Source organism: Aptenodytes patagonicus, chromosome 1 (assembly GCF_965638725.1).
Source record: "Aptenodytes patagonicus chromosome 1, bAptPat1.pri.cur, whole genome shotgun sequence".
Taxonomy (NCBI): domain Eukaryota; kingdom Metazoa; phylum Chordata; class Aves; order Sphenisciformes; family Spheniscidae; genus Aptenodytes; species Aptenodytes patagonicus.
This window is the reverse complement of record NC_134949.1, coordinates 88,289,600-88,312,623: the sequence shown is the minus strand read 5'-3', so window position 1 is coordinate 88,312,623 and position 23,024 is coordinate 88,289,600. Positions and strand designations below refer to the sequence as shown.

At 37.6% G+C, this 23,024-nt stretch overlaps 1 protein-coding gene across 2 annotated transcripts in view; it reads right to left on the bottom strand.

Moving 5' to 3' along the window:
- Nucleotides 1-23,024, bottom strand: part of KPNA1 (karyopherin subunit alpha 1) — a 65,060-nt gene that overhangs the window by 40,064 nt on the left and 1,972 nt on the right. For both annotated transcript variants that reach the window (XM_076347701.1, XM_076347711.1), the window contains exons 2-6: nt 11,908-12,041; nt 9,426-9,533; nt 7,523-7,622; nt 6,890-6,984; nt 2,760-2,891 (exon numbers count right to left, since the gene is read on the bottom strand). In XM_076347701.1, the coding sequence (XP_076203816.1) occupies nt 2,760-2,891; nt 6,890-6,984; nt 7,523-7,622; nt 9,426-9,533; nt 11,908-12,036 (564 nt within the window). In that variant the 5' untranslated portion in view covers nt 12,037-12,041. The remainder of the gene's footprint in view (nt 1-2,759; nt 2,892-6,889; nt 6,985-7,522; nt 7,623-9,425; nt 9,534-11,907; nt 12,042-23,024) is intronic.

Below are 23,024 nucleotides of genomic sequence, written 5' to 3'. Positions count from 1 at the left end.
GACCTAACTACAAAAGTCACTTGCAAAAGTGCTGAGTTGTCCTCAATTACAAAACAAAATGCAAATATTTTGCATTGAGCATTCAAAAAACACAGAACTAGTATCTACTTACTGAAAACTGATATAAGCAAACTGTCCAGCATTGGACACTAAGCAGTAGATACATTTATCTCAGAAAGCTGCAATTGCCTTAATCGTAAGAATCTCTTCCCTTTTCTCTCCTTCATTCACTACGTGTTCCAACTTTAACAAACAGGGCCACAGTGTGACAAATAAAAGCCTCCTTTACTACCCGCTGATCTGTTACCAGGGCAACAATCTGTACATACACTAAATGAGACCAGAGTCATCTGGAAAAATACTATGCAATTGTGTACTAATGCCATCCTGTAATGCAGAAGTACAATAGCTAACATTTAAGTGCCTAATGCTTTTAATTTTTGTTTTAGTAGATATTATGGTGAAGTGTTTGGGTTTTTTAAAAGCTGTCAGAAAAAACAATTTATTTCATGTTGGCCTGCCTTAAACCCAAAATCAGCTGTGAGCAGGGCTGCAATCTCTAGACCTGCAAGAAACCCACCATGAAAAGGTGTAGGTAACACTTCGCAGTGGCACATTTTCCTTCTTTAGCACAGCTTACTACAGAGCAATTCATAACTGGTATTTGAAGACTTACTGGTAATAGAGAGATCATGGATTCAGCACCTGAATTACATAGAAAAATATTTTCCGGTAGTTATAACCCACTCTGCCGGCCTGCAATCTGAACTCTAACATGTCAGCAGTTTATTAGGAGGCAGAGGGGGATGGAGACAGATAAACTACTTAACTGTGGCCCCTAAGCTCTTCTGTTAATTCACATGTCTTAAGGCTGAAGGCTGCACAACTCATTCTAAACAGGTTCGCTCTTCCCACCTGCTCTCTGAACATCAGCAGGGATGATAACAACCACCTAATAAAAAAACCAAGTTAGCTCTTGCACAGAAGATCGTTAGGACCAGAAAAATGGAGTAGCCCTTACCAGACTCAAAGCACCAATCATACTGCAGAAACAGCACTGTTATAAGTGATGGCTGAATTTGGAAAGTAATGCTAGCATTTTCAAATTTGTTTTACCCCCGAAAAAACAAACTCTAAAAAGCATCATATAGCTAAGTCTGGATGGATTTTCACGTGGGCAGAACATAGCATTTATGTGCCATTTTGGCAATCTCCCTATCACATTTCTAGTTTCTACAACAACAAAGACTCATTTCCTCAAAGAAAGCTAAAAAAAATGGACAAAAAAAATACTTATTTCCTTTAATATAATTTTCTCAAGCACCTGAATTCAATTTCTCTTAAAAAACCTTTTCCAGAATAATTCAGCCTGGGACAGACCATTGAAAATGGAAAGTTGCAGAGTAGAAGAACTAGAAAGCTATAAGCAACTGTGAAAACAAAACAAAAAAAATCTGTCTTGTGGCAAATGTTAGGCACCTTTAAGTACAGGTGGTACATTTTGAGCCAGCTATAAGAGAGAAAGGCAAGTTACACAAAGCAATCCAATGCCCATGAGTTGGGACTCCTCCAATCATGCATCTCAATACAGCCAAACGCAAGGTCAGACATCTAGGAACAGAGAAGAGAGATCACACTTACAGGATGGAGAACTGAACCCTGGTAGTCAGTGATTCTGAAAAGAACAACGGATCATATTGGATAATCAGCTTAACCTGAGCTCACAGCGAGCTTCTGTGGCAGAGTCCACAAAGACATCTTGGATATTTACACACCAAAGTACCAAGTAGAAGTGAAACTGAGGTACTATCTCTGCAAACAGCATTGCTGGAAGAGTGCTACTGGAATTGTCCAGTGCCTGTAATTTCACCACCGCAAAAAGATATTGAAACAAAGAAACATTCAGAAAAGGGTCACCAAAAAACAAACCAAACACCACAGAAATACCCTCACAGTGAGAATTCAGAGCTTAATTTCATTTACTCAAGAAAAGCTTAAGCTATGGCCTGTAAGTAGCTATAAGAAAAAACAGAGAGCTTACTAATTGAGTAGACAATGAAACAAAAGCAAATACCTGGACCCAAAGCTAGTCAAATTTGTACAGTAAAGGTACATACTTTCAAGCTAGGATTGAGATTAACTGAAACTCTATTTGTTAACATGATTAATATTTCATCACCCTAAGTCTTCAAAGCAAGATTATATGTCTGAAATACATTCTTGTTCAAACACAAGTTATGGACCTCATGCGGAAATTACCGAGTCAAATGTTTGGTCTGTGCTTTACACGGATCCCTTTGGGCCTTAAAGAATATTCATCTACTCTGTAAGGAACGTAGAGAACAAACCATGATTTCCACTCATGCTTTATCTTCAGGAGAAACAAGCATGAACTTTCCATCTCTAAAGCAATTTTTTAAACAAGGCTTCTTGAATTCCTCAATACACAGAAAAATATTAACCCATTAGAGATCAAAATGCATTACCCCATTGGCTGTGGTTAAATAAATCATTTCCAAAAAAAGAAAAATACAATACTTGCTTAGATATCTTAACACATAGTAGGTAGAAAGGAACTGTTGTGCAAAACTGCCAAACGCTACGTTTCCTCTAAAGGCTTTCTTACAGGATAGCCTTGCTCCTTTCTGGGGAAGGGGAGGGAAAAAAAAAAACAAACAACCAACCAAAACAAACAAAACCCAACCCCACAAACCACCACACATACACACAAAAATCCCAACGCCGTTCTTAATCTTTACCTGTTCCTGTACATCTTCAAACTCTGAACTAAGCAGCTCTATGAAGATGGGGACGGCTCCTGCTTGGATCACTATTCGAGTCTGAAGGGAATTTCCCGAGGCAATATTTGTCAGCACCCATGCAGCTTCAAACTGGAAAACGAAATACAAAAAAAGTTTACTAGAAGCCTTCTGTGCCACACCAAAAATGGTGTCTTTCTGTCTTTAAAAGACAGAAAGAATTGGCGTAGGGAAAGCATGAGATATTACTAATTAACACAGACAATTCGCAAAGTAAGAAACAAAGAGTTAAGAGTTATTCATATCACTTGAAATCAAAATTTGCAGAAGTTCCTTATGAGAACAAGATCAGGTTTGCTGTGGCTTTTCAAATACTATTTTTTGCTATGCAATTGTATCACCTTTGGTCTGTTCTACTGCCTTTCCTTACTGGCTAAGAACCAATACACAAAAAATGCGTCTTCCCACAAGACATCTGATACCTGCATTCACTGAATCAGCAATGATATTCCTCAAGATGCACGAAGAGAGACAATATCAACATTATTTGACAAAACTTGATGGATAAAAAGCAAATAAAAGCCATTAAAAAAAACAAACAGGAAAGGAGATTAAAAAAAAAACCCAAACCAAAAACAACTTTGTGATCACAATCTGGTAGAACTCTGCAACTATGGCAAAGTACTCCTCTCCAACTCTGGTGATCAGTATTGCTGCCAAGAGTTATTAGTGTATGATGTTTTTATTCAAGACTTGAAGCAAAACCTGAGATCCTGAATTAACACTTCGCATCTTTTGTTTTAACTGTTTTTGTAATTTATTTTTATTTTAATCTCAACTTGCAAAAGTATTAACTTTTTAAGTTGAAATGCAAATTTTAACACTACTGATACAGACCTCAGAAGATATAGATTCTAGAAATCTAGATTTTGGTAGATTTCTGCATGTTTTTCAGTCCAAAAATTATTACACTACACTAGCAAATTTAAATCCTATCAGATACATTCAGAATCCAGAGAACAAAGAGACTGCCAAAAGTTGAATGAAAAGGCAAAAATCAACGAACAATAAAAATGGGAAGTTGTATGCTACAAATGACCGATTTTGACATTACTAATGAATTTTATTAAACTGATGTTGATCCAGCAGTATTCCAGTGAAAATCCTGACATACTTTAAAGACTAGCTATCTCTGAAGACCAGCAAGGACTTATATTTAGGATTTAATCATAAAAGCAACTCCTGCTAAGGAGACGTACAGAATCCTGAAATGGGCCTGAAATAAGAATTCAACAATTAAGCCTAGGCATGTAAGGCTTTTAATTTTTAAGTGTTATTAATTATTAAAGACTTCAGTTTTAGAAATACAATTAACCCTACCCTCCTGACCAACTAAAGGAGAAATTATCTTCTGGTAAGATGTGATCAGAATAAGCGATTCCAAAATACATCACTGTAATACACAAAGAGTATGGGCTGCAATAAAGCAGAAACACACAATGTCAAAACTGCAAGACTCATTGTTAATGAACTAGAAGCAAAACGTTCAGGCCAGAGCTTAAGGCCAACATAAAATGCACTTGCTTTCCTGTAATTTTACTTTCTCTGAAGTGAGTATCCAGTGTTTTGTGATACAGTATAACAGGATTATTAGTCATCTTTCAGTCACAGAGGTTTCTTACTCATATTTTAGAACTTGCCCTTTGGCTTCCTAATGGATGCCACCAGGTTGAACTATTCACAACTCTCACTCACACTCTCTCCAGTCACATACCCATAATGGAGAAGAAACACTATGTATAAACAGATTAATCAAATTTAAGACCAAATAGCAGGTACTTCTTGCTCAAATCTGTTCTTTACTTCAAATATTTCTAAAATAAGTTTTGACTATGAGCTAATCATAAGATCTCCCCATCTTTTGTGGAACGAAGTTCTGTTAAACTGAGCTCTTCCCAACATCTAACTAGAATCAAGGGTGAATTAGATGATGCCCTTGTGTGAGCACCACTTAACATTTCAGATGGTATAAGTTACAGAAAGGTTAGCTGAGTGACAGTTTCTCTCCTCCCACTGTGGACACCTGATGCTCCAGGATGTATAAACTACGGAACAGCCACATGCAAATGGCAAAGGATAGAAAAACAAAACACTTTATGATAAAGTTAATTAACAGGAAGAAAACCTCATTCAAGGGATGATCTTGGTATCTGTGTGGTACTGGTTTGGGTTTGGTTTTGTTTTTTTTTTTTGAAGATTTCTCTCTCCATCACAAAAAGATTTTGCACATGAGACAAATTTACTTGTTCACGTATGGTTTAAGTGATCATGGAGAAGAGGGGAGCTTTTTTACGTCTTGAAATTGCCTGAGTAAAAACTGGACAGAGGAATTCCAGACAAATTAGGCCTTCCTACCACTGATACCAGAAGCCCAGTTTTTACCAGGTATTCTATTGACAACACAGAAGAAAAATGGAACATAAAGTCACATAAAGTTCCAAGTCCATCAACATGGAAGAGTTTCCGTATTCAATCCACCATACAAGTACCTATAGTATCTGAGCAAAAAAATACTTCAGTGTTTCCAGAATGAGTTGAAAATCCTTTCCTTCTACAGCTAGGCTAGAGAATGCCTAGAACGGCAAGCCCAAAAATCTATGTCTGTGCCAAGGAACACTTTTGGAAACACTAACAGAGTAAAAACAAATATTAAAAAGTGAAGTCAAGAGGAAATTCCTAACAGATCACAGCAAAATGTTCTACCTGCAGACCCTGAACTGCCAAGCGCAGACAGATTTGGCAAGATGAAGGAAAATTAACCAGTTGGAATGGAATATCAAGAGCAATGTACTCGGGTTTATATTTTCAATGTTTTGTTACAAACTCTTTAGGAGAAGATTGGAATTTTCAACTTTGACTGATTTTTGCTCTTTCCGTGTAAAAAAATCAATACAATACATGCTACCCCAGTAAGGCCATGAGAATTTGACTCAGTCTACGATTGCTTTTGAAGTTTTTTTTAAACTAAAGATGTATCTGCATTTGATGAAGTATCCTCTACCCTTATCTTCTCTTCCTATTCAAATATGTCCTTCAAATATTAGGAGATGGTTTCCCTTTATCTGCCTGTCTTAGGCTTCCATGCTAGAGCCCTATGAGTAATAGGAGGCATTCCGGTTTTTTTATATCAGATCACTTACAAACTTTCCACTGGAGTTGCAAACCAATAAACTGGCTTAAATCAGATACATACACTTAGTTACTGTCCACAGACCCCTCAAAGGTAGCTAACAGACCTTTGGAATTCTGTGGATATCAATTTGAAAAGTAATTCCTTTAAATGATACCTGTTCTCTAATGTGTAAGAAAAAATGTATCAATTTTTTGCACATCTCCACTCACCAAAATTTGGATTGGCATTAACATGGCATTAACAAACTTCTTGTCTTATGCATTTTGAAAGAACATTGATTCTAACCTATATATTGTATTTAATGGTTACCTGTTAACATTTTTTTCTTTTACTAGGTGATTCGTTTCTTTCATTTTCTACTAGCCCAGAAGAAAGAACTCTGGCCAGAAAAAAGGACAGCTGGAAATGAGACAAAGCTCCAAGAAGCAAGTCCAAGACAAATTAACCATCATTGTAGCAGACACAATTTAGTTTTCAAAACCAAAGCAAGTAAGTTTCAAGGTTTCTATGTTTATCATTATGGATTGCAATTATAATTCTAAACTTTAATTTAATCAAAAATTTAAGTAATAATTCTGAAGATTATAAACTGTCCTCAATTAATACAAAAAAAGACAAACACTAAAGTTTAGTTTAATAGCTTTTCATCTGTTGAGGTCCAAATTTCAAACTCTGTTTTTGTTACATGACAAAGTGTGAAGACCCCATCCTAGCAATCACATAACGCAACTCAGACCTCTCCCCCCCCCCCCCCCCCCCCGGCCCCGTCTCCAGAGGTCTTGCTGGAAACCCTGAAGATAAAAATAGCTTTTTTAACCTAGTGAAGGAAGAAAGGAAGTACAGCTAATTAAACAAATTACTCTTTTTTTTCCTACCTAATTTGCATCACCAAATGCCTTCATAATATATGAAGATAGACATATTTATATTTGTATACCTGTAATGTACAGTTTTCTTTTCGTTTGAGGAACTCCACAAACCTGGCCACCACTCCTGGTGTGCTTATGACTTCATCTATTGGGGGATTTGGTTCTATTTAAAATAAAAAGCAAAGTTAGACTGCATCAAAATAATATCCAATGACATACTGACTCCTCTTTTCTGAGAGTGTGTTCTTTTTCTACAATACTGCTTTACCTTTACTAAAAGGCAATGGATTCCTATCTGTCACGATAAGATGACTCTATCTTGAATTTTGAGGTAACGAGGTAACGTGATTCAAAACACTAATGCACTCAGTAATTTAGGCAGACCAACTTCACAGCAGCTGTTCTGTGAGGTCACTCTGGCATGCACGCATGCAGAGAAACTTCAGTGTATCAGTATATTTGAGCCAGAGACACTGCCTACAATATTTAAACTTACATTAAAGAGTAGACATCACATCTGCATCACTTAGTAGTTATACAGATTTCAAGAGAAGTGACTGTTACATACATCTAGCTGACATTTTGCAAAACAGAGCTTCATCCAGAAATTTCTGTATGAAACTCAATCTTTATTGCTGTCAAAGTAAAAACATATGCCAGGGACGTTTCTACATTTTTCTCCAAGTAATTTCAGCCCTTACCTTTAGAAAGAAGCTTTCGGAACTTCTGGGTGGCTGAAAGTTGCTGTTCTGGACTATTGGAGAAAATCATCTCAATCATATCAGAGGTGATGACTGCACTCTAGGATTCAGGTGGGGGAGACAGAATGAGTGATAGAGAGCAAGAGGGAAAACAAAATCTGGGATTAGTGGTAAAAAGGTTACAACGTCTGGTAAACCGGTATCAGGTTTCTCTCTTACTGAGTAAAAACCTAGGTAAGACCATTATGGACAACAAATGTGTCATCATACATGTACATCTACATAAGCAGCATCATTCTTACATGTAGTCTTTCTTTTCTGGAAGCCAAAATTAAAGTTTTACTTAAGATATGGCAAGAAAATTACTCTTCAGAATCTCTCACCGGTATTCTCTCCCCTTTTTTTCTATCTCCCCTCCTCTAAAATAAATGTAAAATTGTCACCTTCAACAAAAGGTAGTTTAAATTGGAATAGCAATTACTGTTATGCAAGAACACCACTTTGATTATGCTATTGTTTAGAGTTCTGTAACATGTACATTTTGACTCATTCTCTTACACCAAAATGTATAGGACCTGTCAGTTTTAGAAGAGTTGACAAACCTAATGCTTGTCATCATAATCAAGTAAGAGTATTAAATTTTCCATAATACTGACGGTTTCCACTAATACGGCTAAATTAAATCAGCAACCTTTCTTATGCCAGGTAAAATCTGACATTCTGTTCATCACACATGTAAACCCATGTAAAGAAGCATAAGGGAAGTCAGATTTTTTCTTCCACTTCTTCTGATCTAAATCGTTAGATAAGTAGGGAGACAGATGACAGTGCTGAAAATACTTGAGCTTTGTCTGTAACAGCTAACAGCTCCAACTGTTAAGATCCTGAAATTAATGATATTTAAAATAGTAAACTGCATAATGGTAGTATTATCTCAATTAGATAGGCTCCTTTTCTTACTTTTTACTATTAATTTCATATAAGCTTCCACACAAATAATTAAATGGTATTTAGGACTTGTCTGACGTTTAAAGACTATCTTGAAGAATAAAACAATATATTCTATTAGTGATCTACCACATTGTTTATAGGCATTTCTCTGTTTCTCAGTAATTTTCAAGGCTGGTATAACCACCAACAGAAAACAAGCCTAGCCTGATTTCTATGAAAACATCATTTGCATCCTCTGAATACAGACACAAGTGTGAAGATCAGTGGTCAGACTTTTAAGTGAGGACTGTACTTTCCTTAAACTTCTCTGTTACAGCCTGAATCCCTTACCATTTTTCTTTCCAGGGAAAGGACTATGGTAAAGAAACAGGGAGAAAGCAGAAAAGTCTAACTTCCACTAAAAGTTTTTTCTGTAGGATGAAATTCCATCTTGGAAAGGAGTTCAAGGACACATGCAGATAGATAAGCTAGGTCTAGCTGTGTTTCCAACACCCTGGCTAAAAATGGTGCCACTTGAAAGTCCGCTAATGAAGATTTCCACTGAGCCCCTTTTTACTTTGTAAATTGTAATAACACATTGCCTGGTTTGTATTTTCATGTTTCAAGTATTATGAATTTCAGATTAAAAAACCCAACAACTCCGGGCAACAGTTGATAAAATCACCCATAATGGTAAACATCAAAACCAGGAAGTAATCAGCCTGCCTAGAACAATGACATTTTATTTAACTTTCTTGAAAACATATCCACTGAGCAACCACTCACTCTATCCATAACATTTTTCTCTCATGTAATCTGTTTCAGGGCAGTTCACCGATAGGTGTTCAAGAGCTGTCCATAAGCTCTTTGAATGCCATTTTCCACATTCTTCTGGAATTCCATTCCCCTCAAAGTCACTGCACAACAGGCCTGCCTAGTTTCAACAAACACTGTATCCTTTCTCATCACTTACAGAAGTCATCTCCATGTTGTTCATCTGAGCCTCATGGAAGCCACCATCTGACATCACTTCCTCCTCCGCTTCTTCCTCAGCTGTTGCAACATTTCGGCGTTTAAACAACTAAAGAGAGAAAGTATTTAACGTATATTATATAGCCAATATATACACAGCATGTTGTGTTAGGCTGCAATAAAAATGCAACACAAAATTCTTACAACCTGAAAGAAGCTAGTGTACTGGCTACAGGACTCCTCCCGACAGTAAATGGAGAAAGTTTAGTCATAGAGTAAATGAAAACAGCAATGTGCTAGAATATTGGTTCCCAGCATTTCTGAAAAATTCTCACTGATATTCCCTTCTCTTCTTCACCATCCCCCTCCATCTACAACCTATCTCTAGCTTCCAGACAATTGGTTTCTTGCAGAGGATGCTGAGGCTCAAAGACCTGAAAAATTGCTGTATATAACAGATCTTTGTAGAACGCCTGCAGAGGCTGGGATAATTGAGTTACGGTGGCAAAAAGAGGGCTTTGGAGGATGATCACATGGGATTGAAATTATACTGGGAAGAACGGAATTTGGTTGCTACCACTTCGAGAAGGTACCCAGTTTGAGATGTCATGAGGAGAGCTAGAGAGGCTACAGCTTCTCCCCTTAATTCAGCTGTCTCATTGGAAGAAACATTAGCAATGACAAGATGGCTTTGGGGGTGCTGCTAGGCCTGTTGAGTTCAGGAAGCAAGACTCCAGCATTGAGCCATGTCAGATTTGCACCACTGCAGATAGGCAAGACAGAGTCCTGACACAGACCTGCTGTTACTCGTCTCCCGAGAAGATGGGGAGGAAACAGTATGTAAAACTGCTAAGTCTATAGCAACCCTAGGTCAGTGATAGGCATCCTTATGGAATGCTATTCCTTCTAAGCCACTGTATGATATGCCCACTCAAGCTCAACAAACGTGCTCAAATACAATCTTAAACCAAAATTTATACATTGCCAAGATACGTGAAAATTCAGAGGCCTGACGTTGTTTTTGTGGGGTTGTTCAGCTTAAAAAAAAAAAAACCACCACACAAACAACAAACAAAACCCAAAAAACGGGGACTTTAAACAAACTTCAATGAGCTATGTGCCAAATACATAAAAGAGAAGTACCTGTACAAGGTCTGAAATTGTAGAGCTGCAGACTCTGCTTGCAACTCCACTTCTGCTCCACTGTTAGTCCAGTTAGGACTAACAATTTTCCTTAACAGAAGGAAATACTGCCACACACTTTATTTAGCCAACCTGTGGTAATCAGGTCCAAGGCAGGTCAGAGGCACAGATAAGACAGAAAATGACTCATCGTCTTCCTAATTTAGTAATGGCTTTACAAAGTAAGACCAACGACATTCTGTGCTACCAGTAGTCTGGAAATGCTACCTGCAGATACTGAGCAAAATCAACAAGTCTTGCCACTCCCTCTCAGAACTCTCCCCTACCTTTCCTTGAAAGCATCTGGTATTGACACTGCGAAAACAGTATTAAGCAGAACAGATTACAGACTTGACCTGCCATTCCAAACATAAGCATATTACTATCTTCATTCTAACTCCAGAAACCTCAACACTGATGAAAAAGGCTTCATTATAACTTTGTTTGAAATTGAACCAATCCCTTAAAGCTTCCAGTGAACACAAGAACAAACGGAAGAACTGTTCAGTGCTACTGGTTTTTATCAGAAGATGGTTTTCATCATGTCTTGTCACTGCTGCTGTTTCCTGATTAAACCTGCAGAGCACCTGCTACTTTGCAACATGAATGAAGCAGTGAGAACTAGCAAGACACGAGCAGGTAGAGAAGCTTCATTTCCAAGCATTTTTGTCAATCATTTTGCTTACAACATATACTAAATCCACTACTTAAGGTACCAGCCTTAGAGGCATAAACATAGCATGAACTTTTGTAAATTCATAAATGAACTGAAACTTAAAAGACAGAAAACTGAGAAGAATCAGGTCAACAAATTATTTCTTCCCTCAAGAAAATCATTACTGCAACTTATAAGGACTTGGTCAGACCTTCTCCTCCTCCTATTCCAGCTGCAATGTTTCCTTCCATTTCACCCCAGCTTGCCATTCTTTGAACAGAGATTAGAGCCACCACAACTCAGGTAGCAAAAAAAAAAAAGAAAAAACCAAAACCCATAAACAAAAAGCAAAACAGGAGTTCCTCAGTCACGTTCAGTGCAAGGTCAGACAGCTTTGCTCATATCATCTTTAAGCTGCTCTGGCCAATCTTACATTTGAGTGAATGAGGAGCACTCACTAAGTTTTGTAGAGCCTGCAGAAGAGACAGTAAAGTCTGCAAGTGACTCTGATTTCAGACTGACTATGTATGAATTTGGCAGGGCAGGAACAACTAAGAAGGTGCTTGGGAGAAGCAAAGAGCCAGAGACAGTGCAAGACAAGACTGTTCAAGGACTGGTTATGGTTATTGCAACTGTAGTACAGTACCTGTTCCTCTCTCTTTTGCTTCCGTAGCTGAAGACCCTCTTCTTCCCGCCTGCGACGCATCTCATCAGGGTTTAGAGATTTGTTCTTGTAGCTTTTCAGTCGGAAATTCTCTTTTCCTGAGGTCGTCATGATTCCTTTACAATGCAATTAAAAAGAGAAGTCAGAAAAGAATTACTCTTCAATAACACATCATTTTACATTCTGTCTCCCTCTCTTAATCTCTGTAGCCATGCGCTTCCAGCCACTGCCCTCCTATATCCTGTCACCTAACTTCCAATAACTTAGAAGGTGTAAAACAAAATTTCACAGAATCGTCACTTCTGTGTGCCAGTTCTTCACATCAGACCAACAAACTTTTATATTACTCTCTGAGGCTGCAAGGCATGAATAAGTGAAATATTTTATTAAGAAAGAACTGAGATCTATAAGGCAGAGTATACAGCCTGGGCTAAAAAAAAAACCTGCACTAATAAATCTTAACATTTCTCCACACAGAGAATTAGCCAAACTAATTATATTCCCTTGTCTTCACTCAGAAGTGAAGGGGTCTTAGCTGCTTTTTAGCTTAATTCACTTTGCAAGTCAGTACAGTGGCTTTTTTGCACTCCAAATCCACATTTTAAGTTAATTCAACACAACCCTGTGTTCCTTCTATCCAGACACAGCCTACAAGAAAAATGAAATGGAGAGAGAAATTTTAGGTGAGGATGGTTTAACCACTGAAAACGCTCACTCCTGCAGAGAAAGCAGTGCTATTTTTCCCCTCCTCCCCACCCCCAGCCTCTAATCCTGCCACTGTTCATGCAGACGGGCCTTTTTTCAGTCTATGATTTCCAAGTGGATCAGCATTTATAGCTACCCATGATGATTTTCACATGTACAATGCTGCACTTTGGAGTTACTTAGCATAAAACAATAGCTATAAAACTGTGTGGAAAGGCCACGCCCCCCTTAAATCAATGGGCTGTGGATCAGGTCTCTACTCTGAGTGCTCCATTCTGCTGCTACTTCCCTCCTTACATGCCCCCTTTAAATCCAAAAAAGGTTGGGAACCAAATTCTAAACATCTTGGTACTTCCATGCATCTTCATGCAGACGCAGAATCTCTAATACATTGTAAATATCTGCAACTCTGTAATACAAAATTTAGGAAACTATACTATATAAAAAGTTACTCCACAGGGCTTTTAAAGGTCTCTTTCAAATGCCCTAACATGTTGTATTAAATATGCTACTGTCCTGGTTTTGGCTGGGATAGAGTTAATTTTCTTCCTAGTAGCTGGTATAGTGCTCAAATTCCATAAGCACAGAATTACCAGGTGATAAATGATCTCCTGTGCACTTTTTACTTTAAAATGGAGCAACACGAGTGTATACAGACTCTCAACAGCTTAGGTTTCCTATTTAAAATACATCAAAGGTATAATCGAGTCTACTCTAAACTCTTTTTCTTTCAGTTAGCACAAAGTGTTTTAAGAGATTAAAAAAAAGAGGATACCCAAACACGCTTCTTGTTAGAGCCTCTTTTTAAGTTGCTGCTACTTGACAACCTTTTATAAGAATTCTGATGATCAGAACTGACTTTCACAGAAGACATTTCGGGCATCACTTCAAGCATTACTGTATTCTGCCAACTGAGATTTAAAAAACTGTTAAGAGACACAAAACTACTGTATTCAAGATCAGTCAGTCACAGATTGCACTGAATGCAACATAAAAACCTGAGCGTATAGGTAAGTAATTCAGCAGCCTAATTCTGCTGAAAAGGCTCTTCCTGAAATGGCTTTTTTTTAAATAAAGGTCCTACAAAAAGGTAAATCTCAGAACGCCAGAAGTTCCCCACATCATTCTTAACAGCTTAGAGACCCCTTTCTTCCTGTGTTTAGGTGTCTGAGCTTAAAGTGTTCATGTTTCTTACAATATGTTTGGCAATAACATTTTCTTCCCGTTTTTAGTTTAAGTGACTACTACCTGTATATTAAACATACAAACTATTTGGGGAAGTCCTGGATTTTAACTGTAAAAAGAAGCCCGGCTAACAAATACTCAGAGTACAAAATTTCTTTTGTTTCTAAAACATTTTGAAAGAAATATTTGGTATATTTTAGAATCAGCAAAATGAACCCGAGTACCAGATGGACAACCATGAGCTAAAAGGACACGCCTAACAGGAAAACAGCTTTGCAGCCACTCTAGCCAATCTGCCCTTGAGCATGAACAAACACAGGCACACACCACAGTCCAGGTAAGATCTCAGGCCTTCCGTGACATTATTAATAATTCTCCATTTTTGTCTGGAACATGTCTTCTCAAACTCACAAGACTATATTTGCCTTTATTTGGGATTTCAGGACTTTGATAGCTCCTGTGGTCATTTCACACCTTCACTTTCAATACCTAAAAGTTCTTAATTTAAATAAATCCTTGACAGGGAACATTTTCATTTCTTAATACTGAATTTCACCTCATTTCTATTATGTAGCTCCTCCGTATGATGTTCCAGTGTTTCTAAACATCAATGACACCATCCAACTTCATCATCAGCAAGTTTCCTTAGCATATTCTTCCTTATTGTATTTATTTACCTAGTTTCCCCTCATCTCCCAACTTGCGTATTAATTTCTTTCCATTAATTTTGCTTCTGACTTTAAGGTAATAGTTTTCATTTTCCTCTCAGAGCTCTATTAGCCCTCTCCCGTTGTACTTAACATCATCGTTCCATTTATTGAAAATACAGGCACAGGATTTACTTGAATTCTCTGACTTTACCTCAACCCCTCTACCTAACGGCTTCACAAGAATTATCTTCTATTTATTACACCCTTTACAAGCGTTAGCTGCAACTTTTGGCTATGCTCATTTCCGACTTTCAAGACAGCTCACTTTGCTGACTAACACCTTCTTCTATTTTTTGAGTAATCTGTAAGCTTAAAATCCTTTCAAAATAGCGTAGTGTGTTTTACCTGGGAGTAAAGCCTTCCTACAAATTCCTACCACCAAATGACTGGGAAGACAGTTTCTTCTATTAAATGTGAAAAAACTAAGCTCCCTTCACCACTGAGAAGTTATCAATTCAACTAGTAATGAGCTCAATAGTTTATTTCATAGTAGTCCCTCACTGGTAGTAAGTAAACAAAATCCCAACACATAGCCACATACCCATTTTATATACCTGCCTATCTAACCTGTATAACTATTAAATCCAAAGTTATTTTCTAAAAGCAGCTTTTGTAATATCCTCAATATCTCCTAAAATCAATTCTTTCTTGATCATTCTTTTACTGGTTCCCCAGCTACTGGTGAAAAATTCAATGACCACATCCAGGATTTCATGTGGCCCGCATCTACTGCTAGCATCTTTAGACCTCTTCAGTGTGAGCACACAAATTATTTTTTTAGGACTGAAAATACAACAATCCTATGTTAGTTGTTACAGTCATCCAAGGATTGTTTGCTATAAATCTCCTCTTCCATTTTTCAGGATGCAGCCTTTCCCCCAGACTAAACCACAGAGGCAAAACAACTTCAAATTGCCTCACTCATCTTCAGCAGCTTTGTTGTGGCATAACTGAAAAATCTTTCAATGGTCACTTTAAATTCACCCATGGTAATTTCTCCATAGCAAACCCTGGATCTTCTCTGAACTATCAAAATTAATGCTACTTCGGGTGAAAATCTGTGGTGGTTGTCATGGAAATGTTCTACCCATCTTTTCTTTCCTAAAGATAGCGTAGTATTTTCCACATTTTTTTCATACTCCTGTCTACAGATAAAAACCGCTGGCGACCTGGTGAGGACTTTTCATGGTGTATACTTTGGGGTTTTGTGCAGGACCACTCAAACCCCATATGCTGCTTTCTCCTCCTCAGTTTGGCTGCCATGAAAAAATGATTTTTAGTAAAATTAAAAACACCATCTATTCCTGAATGTCTGCATTTCCCTAAGGAAATGATGATCCCCAAATTTTTCGCTGATCAAGACAAGTACCCTACCAAATGTGGATGTGTTCTAAGCACACATTTCTAGGAGAAAGGAAAAGTACTGCATTTCTCCTTGCTCATCAAGTCAAAGAAATTCAGAGGCACTGGGAAACACAGAGTCACTTACTGTGATGACCTACCTTGTCCCAAGTAACCATCTAGATAGGAACAAAAATGAACTTGCTGCCTTCTTAAATCAGTTATCACTGTCACTAGACTTAAGGACTTTGCCAGAAGGAATGCCATGTGACTAATACTCTTGGATATTCCACACGTCAGAGGTATCCAGATGTAAAAATAAAGGCCTTACAAACCAAGGCCTGCATAATGGTATATATATAACCCAGATGACTGAGACTAAGATTACCAAATACACTGCTGCTATTAAAGACTGTCAGAGACAAACCTTCCTTCTTTGGAATTAGGGGTGGGAATAAGGAAAAAAAAAAAAAAAAAAAAAAGAAGTATTTCAGAAGTGTAGACCTGTACAAGAAATTCTACCTTCCAATGGAAATATATCGGAAGACTTGAAAATGAAGGTGGACAACGAGGTTGAAGAGAAACAGTGTAAGTGACTAAAAATGTTATCTTGAAGATCCATGATCTGACATATTACCAGTCTATGTTTCCTAACAGAGGCAGTTGTCAGAAGGAAAGGACTCACTGGAGGCATACTTGTGAGCTCTACCGTACCCTCAAACTGCTGTGTCTCCTTTAGATTGCTGCCAGAGAGACAGTGAAAAGATACGAGAGGCACTGTTGGCTCTGAAAGGACAACCCATGTCAGAAACGGCACTGTCAAGATGGAACTCCAAGCAGTGAGAGAAGCTGGAATTATTCAAGGTAAGAAATGGTTCAGCTACACTACAAAACCTTTACTTCCAAGGAGATCTTTGTTTGTTTATTGGCTCTGCCATAGGACTCTAGACCTCCTAGAGAATTAAAGTTTCCTCACAATCGTGCTTCTTGACATCATGCCAAATACCTACAGTACAGCCTGGACAGATGTTTGAGCAATTCATTGAGCTCTGATTACAGGATGGATCATCTCCTGACACTCTTAGTGACAGACTAGAAAACCTATCCAATTTAAAACTCCCCTGAAAGCAGCATTTGGTCATTCATTACTCTCATCAACATGCTCCCTACAAATCCAACGTTTTGGCCACAAATGCCTTTGGTTTTTTTCCCCATGAAGTGTAGATTTTGGAATGCCCTTCTAATTTGCTTTTTGGCAATTCTAAGGCAAGAGGTTCAGGATGCTAACAGAAGTATTTAAATCTTGTGGAAGTAAACTGTCAGCTTTCTTGGAGGTGACAGACAACGAAAGCTCTTCATCATAAAACCATGAGTAACATAGGGCGTAGAACGATAAAAACTATCACCTGGGATTAATGCTATTTCCCTGGAAAAACTTACAGAGCAACATCCTACATTTGTCATCATCCTAGAGAGATGAAAACACATCCACCAAGTCTCTACACTGTTGTCAGTGTTATCTGAGGGAAAAAAGAAAATAAAGAAAACAAGCAGACTGAATTCTCTCTTCACTGCCACCTCCTGTTGTTTGAAAAACCGGCTCAACCAGATAAACATTTTGGTGAGGCTGTATCTGCTTCTTTTGCAAAATTATTTGACAAAGCATACCGGATTACAGCAGTCTATGGGAATGCCCATCAGTACAAACACCCACATCACCTGAGGGACAGGGGTGTTACTTCCTAATTTCAAATGTCTTCAGACTCTTATAAAGCTCAGGACATCTAGAGGAAAGGATATTTAACCATCTCAACTACAAAAAGCTATTGTTCAAGCACAACACAGACGATTTCTAAAACCTTTGCTTAACTTTCTCTAGCTGTAAAATGGGATTGGGAAACAGGTCTCACAGGCACTATAAAATTAACAGTTACAGTACTTGTAAAAACCTGCAAAGTAAGTTTTGCTGATGATGTATCAAAACCTAGCACTAACAAGGAAACAAAATGATCACGTGAATTTCATTTTCTGTGGCTTGGGAAAGCTGCAGCAGCAGGCACAAGCGCTATTCACTAGCAGGAATGACAGACTGCAGTTTATGCAGAATAGCAGGGACCCACACTCGTAGGGCAACCATCACACAAAAATGATGGAGAAGAAACAGAACCACCACTTTCTGCTATCCAAAAGGCTAGAAGATTAAAGGAGCTTCAAGTGCAACATTTGAATGTACATCTTTACATATAAGACTCGTAGCTAAACACGGATAGAACATATAGCCTTGAAACAGGGTTCAGACTTTTACAGACTTTCTGTCAAAAACTGGAAGAAGGGAACTTCTTCATGGAATTGCTGCCCATCTCCATATCTTTCAAATCCGCTTTATTTTGCAGGCTTCCTAGTCCTATTAGTCTTCTTCCATGCCCAGTAGTAGGCCTTAATTCACAATTGTTTCTGTTCTAGCACCTTTATAAACCTATGAAATAGCAAACCAAGTACTAATCCACCTCATCTATAGCAAATTTGGCATGTTCTAGTTCTAGGCCACTTGGCAAGTTGGACTGGTACTTGCTTAAAAATGAGAACAATCTTAAAACTTAAGATAATTAACGCAAGGCCTGAAAAGACATAAAATTTTGCACAATATGGAACATGATATTACAGACAAATTAAAAGCCTCAATATTGACTGTTGCTCAAAAGCAAACAAAAAAAAAGGAGAAAAGAAAATAAACTGTGTTATCTGAACAATGCTGAGGATACCTGATGTCCAAGTTTGTAGGGATGTCACATTTCAACAATGTGACCTCCTCATCTTCCACAAAAGAAAAAAGGGCTGAAAAGGTGGTTAAAATAAAAATGAACAACCACCATATGAAAGGTATTTCTGCAAAATGACTAAACTTAAAGGGTCAATTGAGTATACCCCCAGGTAACGTTCAGAAAGATCTTCTGTGCTTGCAAAAAATAGGTTTTTAAGAGACTTGCCTAAAATCAGGCCAACACCAGCTTGCCAGGCCCCTGATCATCCTTTTTTACACTAAAAAACACACAGAAAGAAACAAAATAAGAAAATCCAGGAAGCGTATTTCTGGTTGCAGCAAAAAAAACACTAACAGAAATAGAATTACTTGACACTTGGTGCTGTCTCAGAAACTGATCCAACACATCAGCCTGTACTACCAGTTAAGCGCACTGACAGCCACACAACTGGGCACTTAAGTCAATTTTTAAAAGTTTAAGGATTATGCCTTTTCTTTTTTTTTTTTTGAAGAAACACCACTGAAGAGATTAAGTAGTAATGCATTTACAAGGTTTATTGGAAAACAGTTTTACGGGAGGTGGGGTGGGGGAGTGTCAATAAAAGATTATACACAGCATATCTAGCACTTCACTACACATTTGCTATCACAAAGATATTTCCAAGATGTTTTGAGTTCCGTTTTTTTAAAGGTCCATTTTGACCTAACGAGGCAGCAGATAGAGCTTTCAAAGTTCCAGAAAGCTTTTAACTTGAGCAAGAGGGCAAAAAACCTGACTCTCAAAGCCAGGTCAACTTAAAAGGAAAACATCTTCAAATTTGTTAACTGAGACTTTCTGATTTGAGTTGCAAACACAAAATTCCTTTACTGCATTCAAAGTCATTGCAGTGCAATGTATCTGTTTAAATGAAAAAAACCTCATCCTGATTTCTATAACCCCACAGTCCACAATCAACCTCAAACCAAAAAGGTCCCACAAGTCATAAAACAAAGCAGCTAGTGACGGGGAATTAAACTTTTCAGACACACAGGATAATACTAACATTAAAAAAAATAACCTCACTTTAACGTGCCCACCTACACAAAATAACAAAAGTGATTATGCCTGTGTGCCAAACTAAAACATAATCTGTTTTTCTTTTAAAGCAGAGATTCATTTGTATTTTGATTAAGATTACAGCACATCCTTCCTGCACTTACAGAATGAGCTGACCCACAATGTATTTTCTGTAAGATCATATCGAAAAACTGGACCATTTGAAAAACAACATCTCTATCATTTGACAGTCATCATCTGTCAGGAGAAAAATCATCCTAACATTTCTAACATCCTAACATGCCCTAAACATTCTTTACAAGAGAATGAGAGTGCACCTTTCAGCATTTCTTATCATGAAAATAAGAAATCCCAGACACTTTAAAACAAATTAGGTTAAAAAGAAACTAAATTATTAATTAATTTGACTTTGTAGTTTCAAGCAACTTTTGTTTGGGGTTGTAAATGCCAGAAGGCACTGAAACCAAACCTACCTCATGCCTCCCCGATGACAATTTTGCCTTCAAGAAATTTATTGGTTGCTGTGACTCAGCATTATAGAAGATATGTGTGCAAAAGCACAAAATAACAGTAAGTCAAAATTCTACTGATTTCATACTAGCTTTGGACATCAGCAACCGAAAGAGTCACATAATACTGATGTATCAGCCACATCAAGCCAAAAACCACAAGAACTTTAAAGCCTGACGACTCTCTCTCTGCCTCCCTCATCCCATTTACACCTAGTACCCCTCCTACCAAAAGCTCTCAAATCCAACACACAGCACATGCACAAACACACCTCTTTTCCTTTCTGATCATTTTGCAATACAAAAAAAGGTAAAACAAGAAGACACAGGCAGTTAAAGAGGTTATCATGCGGAAGCTATACGAAGGAGTCCTGCATCTTTTAAGAGGCAATCTCATCCTGCTTCAGACAAAAAACACATCACAACAATCTAATACTAATCACATTATTATCTGACTTTACTTAAAGGTAAGTTGTGTTTTTTGTGCCACCAAAAGGTGGTTTGTTTGCCAAAATGACATTTTCATATATAAACAGGTGCATTTTCTTTCAAGTATAACCTTAGCACTAGGTTTGGTAGGCTTACAATGCCTTCTTTGGAGATAAATACACTCAGGATGTTTAGCCACAGGATATTTATTTCTAAAATCAGCATATCACTTATGTATAATCTCAACTTTATGCCCAGACTGTAAAAAAAGTAAAGATCTGTGTGTGTCAAACTGGTTAGTTTCTCACAGAACATATGAATCCCTACTGCTGAGCCTGGCAAGCAGTCTGAACTACCAAATAAAAATAGAAAAAGAGAAAATAATTACTCTAGATCATAAGGAAGCTTTCAGCAGCTGGTGACTAGCTAAATCTTAAGTCTTACGGCATACTCTTAAAACTCAGTCCATTACTCTCTATATACATCCAGGAATACAGTCGTATTTCTTTTAATTCTAATGCTTTTAGCTTCTGCCTCCTCATAACACTAAGCATTAATTATGTTTCAAGAAAGTATTCACTTTATCCCAATTTAAAATTTCTTCTATGTCACTGAGCTCCATTTACTCCTGTCTTACATTAATGGATTAACACAACTGATAACGCGATGTCCAATCTACCATTACTTCCTACCACTTTTTCATACCCTCTTACTACTAACTTCCTTTTTAAACCAATTCTGTTGAAAGAAAATCTACTGTCTGTCACCTGCCTTAGACTACCTCTACTTCTTATCCTCATAATGAATTATTAAGCCTGCACAACGCTTAATACAGTTCAAGACATTCATGAGGTGGCATAATATAATTTCCAGCCCTACTGTTCTACAGATTTTATATTTATCAGAGGCTTTCACCAAGTGTTTTGTTTAAACTTATTTTTGCTGGTTTTCCAGAGTTTCTCTACCTTCTTCAAAATAATTTAAAAGTACTGATATTTCTACAGGCCTTGCATCCTACTGCTGGCATTTTGTACGTCGAAAACCCCACATTCATTCTTGGAAATAACATAGAGAAGTTTAATCCACTACTTGCTTGACAGACTTCAAAAACTGTAGCAGACTAAGGATGGATTTTTTTTCTTCAGAGCAGAAAAAAACCTGACTTGCTATCATATCGCTGCCCCTTATCTCTGCAATTTACATCAGCATTTTTTTTCATTAGTATTATTATATTATTTCAACAAGAACTTCCATTAGGCTTTAGCCCCTTAGTATGAAGCTGGATAATTTTCATATCAGTTCAACTTCCACTCTTGTTCTCTGAAAAAAAAGAGGTGGTCTGGTCTTTCTAACTTCTTGTTTGTCCATTACATCATTCCAGAACCTCCTGTTTAGATATTTCAGCCACTCACTACATTTCATCAAGTGAGTAATTCCTTTAATGTCTTTTATTTTTCTTGACTTGCTCCTCGCCTACTAGGCTCCCTCACACCCCTATTCCCTTTGGCCTTCAGAATTATTTAAACAAATCCATTCAATTTAGCTATTTGCTGCTGCTCTTCTATTTCCCCTTATGTTTCCAATGTACATTAAAACCCTAACCCTAATTCACATCACTTTTTTTTTTTTAATCTGCTATATTTTATGCTTTTTCACATAGACTTGATTTCCATTTTTCTGGAGGGCACTGTTTTACAGCCATCAACCTCTCACCTCTTGCCAGAAAGTTACATTTTCCAACCTAGCAACTTCTTTACTGTTGCCTTTAAAGGTACAGTTTCCTTTTGTTTTCTTAAGGATATGAGTTAAGCCCCCCACTTTGCCCCCTCCAGGACTTGTAAAACACTTCAGAAGAAGAATTCCACAATCTCACAGAGAAGGAGACAAACAGAAAGATATCAAAGCAGATACAGGGCAGTCTAAAACAAAACGTACCATTCTGTTCACTTTAGCTTATTCAACAGAAGGGGGGCGGGGGAAGAGAAGAGAGCACTGTATTGAAACACTGAAGTTGAAATAAGACTATCAAACAATCTGGTTAAATAAACATTTACACTTAAAAGTCTCTATAAAGAACCTTTCAGAAACTGCTACAACGTCTGACTGTAGTACTTTTAGTTCTCATAGTGTCTTTGGTCAGTGCTGCTGACATGGGCTGTTGCTGCCTTTCCCTTTACAAAGGGACTAAACTGTGACTTCTCCGGGAACCAGCAGTCAGCTAAATATACAGGACCACATAAGCGAGCCAGGTCTGAAGACATCAACACAGAGAACGTAACATCAGGAAAAAAAAAAAAAAAATCAATGGATGGCACACTGACAGTAAAAGGTAAACATCCCGGTACAGTGTTGGAATGAGAGATGGGATGCGACAAAGATTCTGTTTAGAAGTTTTGGGGGGA